This window comes from Syngnathus acus, chromosome 5 (assembly GCF_901709675.1).
Source record: "Syngnathus acus chromosome 5, fSynAcu1.2, whole genome shotgun sequence".
NCBI classification, from domain to species: Eukaryota; Metazoa; Chordata; class Actinopteri; order Syngnathiformes; family Syngnathidae; genus Syngnathus; species Syngnathus acus.
The window spans coordinates 876754-886124 of record NC_051091.1 but is presented as its reverse complement, the minus strand read 5'-3'; the positions used below and the strand labels follow the sequence as shown (position 1 = coordinate 886124).

Sequence of the window (9371 nt, the reverse complement as noted above, 5' to 3'; positions counted from 1 at the left end):
GGTTTTAATATGACAAATACATTCGATCAACCCACTTAAAGGATTGAAAAGGTTTCTTGTTGCAAACTGTTCCAGACTGCATCACTCTGTGCCAGTTGTCTGAGTTCCAAGCTTTCTTAAAGCCACAGCCATTGTTTCCGTCATTTCAACTGGAAAGTGTAGAAACCAAAAGTGGCTGATCCTTTTCTGTGATTTATGCGGAGCACACCTGAAGGACGCTCGAAAATAAATCGACATTGACTTTCATCACGTTGATGGAAAATAAACGCTCATTACTGGGAGATGGTCGTTTTTTTCATGGCAGATGTACAACACGCTTGAGGCAGTGTTGATTTCCTGTCAGCTACTTAACACTCCTGTTAGGGTATGTACTTTTCTTAAAAAGTCTTCACGGGTCAATGTGAGCCTCAGCAACTCAAGCCAAAACTGTTTTCTAGTATTTACCCCTCCCCTCCCCTTTTACATATTCGGTGACACGGTGCTAAACAGAAATATTTTGCTGCACGAGTTCATCGTGTGTGCATTGTGTCCACTTGAAAGTGAGCACAGGAAACCAAATTGACCTCCGTAGCTCATACGCAAACAATGACTCCACGTAGCCAAGTTGGGACTTGAATTCCTTTCATTTATTAAGATGCTACATAGTCCAACCAGGTGGGATTTTGCTTTTATACACCAGAGAGACTACTTGACTAAGAATATTCATTTTTTTCTTCTTCTTCTTCTCAGATATACTTATTTGTTTACATACGTACATACAAAACAGTTGCTCAGCTGCTTCAGGTGATGATTACTGTCGTGTCTTGCCTAGATCAACAAGTATTTACATGTAAAATTGGCCTATTTGCGAAATGGTGGTTGGTGCGTCATGGCAGGATAAGAGTGGTACACTTTGATGAGTATTATTTCATTTATTCACATTTTGGTTAAACTGGAGCATTTTTCATGTGTCAGCTGTTTCCATGCTTCAATGAAAACCACATTTTTCTGCAAATACAATACGATGCAGGTCCGACATTGCAATTATGAAGCTGATTTTAGGTCTGCTCTGCCCTCCCCTCAGCAAGTCATCCTCAAACTAACACATAAGCACAGATACAGTTTTAGGAACGCACGCCTTGCAAATTCTTTGGAGGGGAAAATTTGGTTTCTTTCCTTGTTTAATGGAAGTTTAGGAGATCAAACCATTTTGAATGTAATTCATCCATTTTATTCGTAAGTCAGAAAATAACCACTGGCTCCAGAACAGTACGTTGTCATTATGTGGTCCCTCAAGGCCTTGGCTCTTTCTCTATGTAGATATAGATGTACAAATATTTAGCAATACAGAAAGATCACAATCTTCACCTTAGTGCATTAAACACAACTTCAAAAGTGACAAACGTGTGAACAAACAACCACGATGGAACTGATACAGTGACAATACGGGAAAGGAAAAAAGAAAAGAAAAAAAACAAATCAAGTGAAAGCGTCTGATAACATGACACCGTTTGCTAACATACATTTGCCCGGACACTTAACAAATGTATGGCTTAGTAGGAAAAGATGAGGAAAATTTTGCCCATCATTTCTGCATGCACTTGTGTGTATATTTCCAGGCGTGGGTTATGTGCATACATGTAGTATGTGTACTGTAGTATTGGCCTGAGGAAAAACAAAAAGCGCCAACCGATCACAGGGCAAAGCCTTGGCCTGGTGAATATCAGCAGACGCCCTCAAAAACATCACCAAATCTGAAGCTGTGCCATTAAATACTAAATGCGCTCTTAGAACAATACCCCTCCCCCCCCCCCAAAAAAAAACATAATAATGAAACACAAATGAAAGGAAATAAAAAGATCAGAACTGTGCAAACCTACAGCCAAATAATGACACAATTAAGAAAAATTAAATTAGATTCCAAAATGTCCAGATGCAACATTCAGCTGTGAACACATGCAATGAAGGATCCGCAGTGGTAACTAAAAGGGATACACTTTCTTGCACATCAAGTTGTTCTTTTTTGTGAGTCTGTCCTGTCTGGGTGAATATCTGCTAAATCTGTCCTCCCAATTGCAGTGGTGTGCTGGGGAGCTTATTCTAGTCATTGACGGGGGGGGAAAAAAAAGCCTTTTTTTTTTTTCTCTCTCTCTACGCCCCTCACAAAAAAGTATGACTTGAACGCAGGGATCAGGCAAGATCTGCAGAAGCTTGTTCAGAAGACGGTGAATCGTTTATCTATATATTGTTTTTGTGACCCATACATGACCTTTTATTTATTTATTTTCCTATAAATGAGGCTTAAGCCAAACGCCCCGCTCTCAACGAGGACCCCACTTCCCAGCAGATATGGCATCTCTGATCCTAAATGCCCCGCGTTTGATTTCATCCCCCGAGAGAAAAAAGAAAGGAAAAAAAAAAAAAGCATGCTGCGGAAACTTTCGGCCGGTCCAAACCCGTGTACGGCAGCGCTCTACAAGACCAACTTGCCCACGATGACGCCCACCAAAAAGAAGAGGATGATGAGGGCGGCCGAGCGGGCGCTTAGGCCTTCGTCCTTCTTCAGACCGGCCGAGGAGTGCTGGGAGGACATGAGGTTGCTCTTCCTCATCCGCAGACCGTCATCCTCCTGAGGATGGCACACCAGGAAATGAGGTTGTTGGACGAGTGACCAAAGGCCCGGATTCCACAGGAGATGGAATGGTGGAAATGGAGAAGGGAGATGATTGCTTTGTCACTTGGGGGCGCTTTCCAGCAAATACATTTGGAAGACGGCCACCTTTGCCTCATTTCGGCTCATTGACACCTCTAAAACGTAGTATGTCATGAAACGCAATAGTGAATGAAGATATTTGTTCGGCGACCGAGCAAATCTGATGTTCAAAATTCCCTTGCAACAAGAAAAATCCAGGCGAACCTCTACCGAACGTCTGGCGACCGAACATTTGCGACCTAACGACAACGCAAATTGTTGCAAGTTGATTAACTTTGGTGTTTCACTGTCCACACCTGTATATTTTATTTAGAGTAGAAATTTGCTGAATTTTGATTTTTAAATTGAATGGACATACATGACAAAACAGGTTTTTGTTTGAAGGAATGATTCCGTTTTTCAAATGAATTTCACTCACCCTGATCTGTTTGTTCTCTTCTCGTAGCCTTTGAGCCTCCATCTGGAGCCTCTTGCACTCCTCCATGATCTTCTTCACTTCGCCATCATCCAGGGTGGAGCTCATCGACTTGGGCGGCAGCGAAGAGGACTCGGACTTCAGTAAGCCGGACGACATCATCTTGTTGGACTCCATGTCGTGCTGGTTCGACAGAGTTAAGACAAGCGGTAAGTCAACTGTTGCTCATACATTCAGAACCGTGACTGCGCCTGTCAAACCTTCACCACGGGCGTCACCCGTCCAATTGTCAAAATCATGTTGAATGGGAGTCGGCGCACACCTGACACCGAATAATAGATTCTAGTAGGCTTCTCCTGACATATTTGTAGCAAAAAGGTTTTGCGCCAGCAACCCACTGGTATTTATTTGCAACTTCATATTTTCCACCACCTTGGCTAAGTCGACTGGTCTGTTTCAAAGTTGAGCAAAAGCGTACTTGAAAGCTCCCTCCCGAGCGTACGTACATATGGGGGGGGAAAAAAACTTTCCATAGATGGTATTAGAGTAATCCAAAAGTAATTAGCATTCAAGTTATCTCGCGTTCCTATTATGCTACTTACTAGCGAGTGACTTATTACAAGCGGTGAAGGGAAAAAATATAGTGCTTACTGTTTTTTCGTTCTCCACCGGCATCTCAAAAACACACCTCAGCTTGGAGTCCATCAGCTCCTCCGGCTTTGCCTCCTTCCACTAAGGACAAGGCAGAAAAAAAGACAGGATCAATTGAATGATGAGGTGAACTGTCAAATAAGCCATCTGTGTCAATGATGATGACTTACCACGCCTTCCATGTCGGTCATGTCTGGGGGCGCTAGCAGGGACTGAACCATGAATTTGTGTTTGCTCTTCTCGTTGGGGTCATAATCAAAAGGCTGCAGCATGACTGAAAGATACAACAGGGGAAAATGAAACACAACCTGCCTGAACCAATCTGAGGGGATAAAAAAAAAAAAAAAAGACCGGAAATTCAACTCTGTATAGGAGAGAGACAGTCCAAGTGCCCATTTGATATCTTTGGCTGCCTTTTTTTTTTTTGGCTGTCTGTAATGTATGAAAACACAACAGTCAAATAGGGGAGAGCTTACGTGAGGCCCCCAAAAAACTGTCACCTTTAATCTAATTCCATGTTAATGTTACCATGACGGCGGAACAGTGACGGATCTACAAAGGCCCTGCGGGGTTAATGGTTCTAACAGCTTCCAAGCGTGTTTTTTTCCCCCCCACTCTTTCTTAACATGACATATCCGGCTAACAAAAAGCAGGTGTTGTGCTGGTATACTACTTCCACCGCCACATCAGTCGCTGGTACGCTACTTGATGCTGTTCCAACGACTGAGAAGGTATTTTAAAGCTTTACCAATGATTTACAATGATCCTTTTCTGTGCATAGAGGACGGCTCAAATGCTTTCTAATGGGGGCTCATTTCTCCTTTTTCAAATGTGGTTGTAATTTAGAGACGTATTGTGACATTGGCGCCTTCCAATTCCAGAAATCCTCTTCTGTGGCTTTTTCCTCAAATCAAATGACCTACTAATGTCACAGCCATCAAGAAAGTTTTTACTATTGGCACATGGCGTTTGTCCCTTGATCAGAGATGTAACGCACCGTTACAGCCATGGAGGCGGCTCAGAATCACAAGCAGAAACAAGACAGCATGAACAGATTGGGAACGTCCTGTTTCAATCAGGTCCAATTTACAAAGCAATCCAACTTGGGTCCGAGGGGACGCCACTGGAGAACGGAGGCAGGAAAGCGTGTAAATTCTTTGGGTAACACAGGATCACATTAAAAGGTCCTTAGCCAAACCCCTAAGGGGGGGGGGGATTAGGAGTGGTTGGGATATTTTTTTTTTATGTTTTTGATGCAGCGCTTTTGAACACAGGTTAATAAAAAACACGTCTGCTAATTGCTTGATTAATCGTACGATTTGGTGTTTTTACCGCACAACGGTACATCATTTATAAAGCGAAGAGGTTCATTGTAGCTAACAAGGGAAGCAGGATGGTATATAGGTTGCTCAGTTTTCGTGTATATAAAAAGAATTTAGAAAAAACAGGCCAAGGAAAATAATTGACAACAAAACCAAGTTATTACTGTAGAGTTGTTAAATTGCCGAGCTCGCAGTGTTCTTGCAAGAACTAACAGGAAATCCAACAAAACGTGAAGCACTGCCATGCCGCACTAACCACGGACGGACGGACGGACGGACGGACAAGCTATGAGAGAGAACACAGCAGCGGTGCAGGAATTAGCTTCATGTGACTTCTGTGCAACTGTATTATGTTTCCTTGACCTTATCAAAAGTTAAGCATGAACCACATTCGACAATGTCAATTGAGTCTCCGCTGTCACGACTTGAATGACTATTGCCTTGACAACAGACACGTCATCCAAATTACAATGATGTAATAGGTGGCTTTGTGTCATTAAGGCTGGTCCCATGGGGAAGAGATGTGAAGTGAAGCGGAATCATCAGTCTATAGGGAACCCTTGCACTAAGGCTTCCAATATGTACTCATGTTCAGGCCTTTCAGCCGAGAAGGATCGCTTTCCCCTGATTGTGCTCTCGTGGGTACACCGCGTCCAAATGGAAATCAAAAGTTAAAAAACAAAAAAAGAGCGTGGCGTGGATTCGTCGCAGCCCACAGGACGTTAAGTGAAAGAATTGGCCTGCAGTCCGGTGGGTCACCCTTTGTTGTGCTAACGACAAGCTAACGAGCAGTAAAACAACTGTTATTTTATAGCGCTGCATATTATTTCACTCTCAGCCTCACTGGGAATGTTGGCGCGTCTCGGAATGTCAAACAAGAACATTCCCTGAGGAATCCCAGTGTTTGTGGACACAGATTTTTCAAACATTGGCGCCACATATTTTACCACTACATAACATCCATTCCAGCGCGCGCAGCAACATTCCTGAGGTGAAGGTTACATTTAACATTATACTACCAAGCTATTCAGGAATTCACAACAAGATGGCACCAAAGGCCAGGCTAAAGGGAACGTAGTAAGTCATTGGTGTCAAGTACGGTGAAGTGATCGCTCTTGACTCTTTTCATATCTTTGTATGTCTATTATGCGAGGTCTCAGGAAGATGTACGTAGTGGCAGAGCCAACCAATTACAGCATGGCACGAGTGCTGTTGGGGGAAACCCTGCCTGAGGCTGTGTCTGGAAAAAGATGTCTGTTACTATGGCAACATGACCTAATTAAGGCAACTCAAATCATCAATCTGATCTTTTTCTATCTGACATGAACATTCCCAGAATACTTCAATTTATTGAAAAATCACACAGTTAGAAAAGGGGGTGACAAATGATGACACTGGGCAACTTCAGTCGCAAAGTGGACCATGTCATTTTGTCGCCCACTGCTGACTGATGTCTGCAATTACAATGTGTCAGCCTGAAGAAGGTAGTGCTGAAGTCATTTTTACCTGTACTTGTAAAAAAGATGCGTGTTAGTTACATTTATTCAATCAATGCTACAGGAAGTGCAATTATATTTCTGTTTGTAACAAACATTTTAAACTGCAAAACGACACTTGGTATTTTCAGATCAAATAGTCAACGTCGATTTGAATCCTCCTGATATTCATGAAAGGAACGTGTAATTACCAGAGACATTGATGGATGTGCCTGCATCGATGATTCCGCTGTTTGGCCGCACGCAGTACCGGCGTGGAGCAGTCGTTTTCACCTTGAAACACACATTTCGCTCCGTAGGGTTGGCGAGTTTGAGATTGGTGGTGACCACGTCAGAGAATGGACCTACAAAAGAAAAGGACGGACGGGCGTGTGAAGCAGCTGTTGCTGACATTTGGTTACAGACACAGAATTCAATCATCAAGGAACTCAATGTGTGGCCAAACATAACGCTCACTGGTTCCTTCAAAATATCCAACTCCACAAAACAAGTTGACATTCAAAATTGCATTACAGTTTTTCAAAAAAATCTGGTTAATATTTATTTGAGCATCCATCCATCCAATCCAATCCATCCAATCCAATCCAATCCATCCATCCATCCATCCATCCATCCATCCATCCATCCATCCGAGAGATAGAGATAGATGATACTTTTGTTTCTTAATAATCATGTTCAAAGGACACCACTTAATTTGGTCTTTGAACTGAGCCTTTCTTGACATGCTCCTGGTTAAGACATGAGGACTTGGCCAGATGCTGGAAGCCAGCCCGTCAGTCCCCCATCACTTATCATCACTGGGTTATTTCTGTCTGACAGCTTCCCACGAACCTGAGAAAAGACTACAGGATTTCCACAAGGTGCCAGGTGAAATGTATATCCTGATGGCTAAAACTGCTGAGTATATTAGTCACCTTCTGTCAAGTGAGGGGCCACGAAGAATGAGTACGGGCCGGCTTCACAGACCTGACAGGAACTGCGCCATTAGTCAAGAAATAGGAACATGAAATCTTAGAAATCGGAGCAACAATCATAGAGTACTTGCATATAAGTGTCTGTCCTCGATCGAGTACGCACATTTTGTCAAAAACAATTCTTTAGCAATTGGGAATACGGCGCTACAGCTGGTTTTGGCTCGGACGCCACAGGCTTCCATATTTGGACCAATTCTGGTCACAGTTTTTACTTTATTTTTTGAACAAGTAAAATGACAACTACTAGCACAAGTTGGGACTAAATTAGGCATTTAATCAATCGAGGCGGCAGTGGCGTAGGTGGTATGTGTGTCTGATTAGGCGACTTTACACAGCAAGCTACTTTACCGAGCAAGCTAGCTTGCTTTGGGGCGGTAGCAGCAACAAGCTACGTGGTGCGGATCCTCTCCCCCATGGTGACAAATACATTACGATCGATTAAAGAGGCCTTGTGGAACAGACCCGAGGGAAGCCAGCATGTGACTATCTGGATCAATCAGAGGAGATGAGCGCGTGCAGCAACAATTCAGATGTTTTCGTGTCATGTGCTGCAGAGGAGCTGCGTAACCTCATGGCTCGGTCGCATGTTGCAATGCAGCTGTTGTCGCACGTGCATACGTGTGAGTAAAAAATGGTCTGCACTTCACATTGAACTGTTAGTTTATGAAATTTCAATCAACTAAGTGTGGCCCCTTAGCACCAAAGTCTGATGTTTCGTTGTGTACTATGTTCAGTTCAAATGCCATGTGTTGGTGGTATTTTAAAAATGTGCAAAAACACTCTCTCAAATTCAGCGGGGAAAATATGCGGTCTGCTAAAATTAAGGTTGAACTTTTGGATGCACTTTAAATGGTGGCAGGTGTGTGAAGACTCCCATTTTACATCGGCTTAGATGCAAATGAATTCTGAACACAGATACATCACAGTTGCAAGAGTGTGCACGCTACATTAGTTCAGTTTGTTATATTGCTCACACAATCTTTTTTATTATTATTATTTAAGGAGCGTTTATAGGTCACATTAAGGGTGGGAAATCTTGTCAGATAACTAACCTTAGATGACAAAAACCTGGCATTAGAACAGGGGTGTGTAGACTTTTAATAACGAGTGTCAGTCAGCTTGTTAAGTGTCAAGGCGACTGACTAGGGCGAGCCAGCCAATCAGAGGGCGGGCTAATGTTAGCCGGCTACACCTGCTCTCGAGATGTCCTAACTAACAAATTCACCAGATGCCAAGCCCTTTTAGACACCTTTCTCCCATTCGATCTTTTGGTGTGGAATTTGTAACATTTAATGTCTGCCTTTAACTATAAATGGAAGCTCCCGGAGGGGGAAATGTGCGACGGGGCCTTGTGTAACTATATTAGCCGTCAAATGCTAATCCAGCTAGCTTCTTGGCTAGCTGTTGTCACCTGACCCGCAGTCCCTCGCGAAGCAACCAATTTCTTTTCTTCTCCTCAAAAGCATCAAAAATGGACCACTGAAGAATTTCATGCCAAACTTAAGCCAAACTAACCCTCCCGTCCCAACCAGCGGGCCCTCCCCCGCTCCTCCTCACCTCGGAATTTCAGTTCGTGTTGAGGCTCCAAAAACAGAACCTGTTCCGGCCTGGCCATGACCCAACGAGCTGCAGCGGGGGCGATCGGGGCGGGAGACCCACTTGTGGAAGGATCTTGTATGTCACGGACTCGGCGACAACACTAGGCGGCCCCCCCGCCGTCACCTCGAGCTAGCGACGGCTGTAGTGATGCGGCAGCGGCGGCGGCGGCAGGAAGGGAGTGAGAGGCAGGCCGCCGGTGACGTCACTGCCTCTGCATTGCCA

At 43.8% G+C, this 9371-nt stretch overlaps 1 protein-coding gene across 1 annotated transcript; it reads right to left on the bottom strand.

The window, feature by feature from the left end:
• Positions 1-604: 604 nt before the first annotated feature.
• On the bottom strand, positions 605-9338 carry vapb (VAMP (vesicle-associated membrane protein)-associated protein B and C). Its single transcript, XM_037251247.1, has 6 exons — positions 9108-9338; positions 6768-6920; positions 3929-4032; positions 3759-3839; positions 3111-3290; positions 605-2608 (listed from the first exon to the last, which is right to left on the bottom strand). Exons 1-6 carry the CDS (start codon positions 9163-9165, stop codon positions 2453-2455), a joined length of 732 nt encoding a protein of 243 aa, XP_037107142.1. The 5' UTR covers positions 9166-9338; the 3' UTR covers positions 605-2452.
• Between the last annotated feature and the right edge of the window lie 33 nt (positions 9339-9371).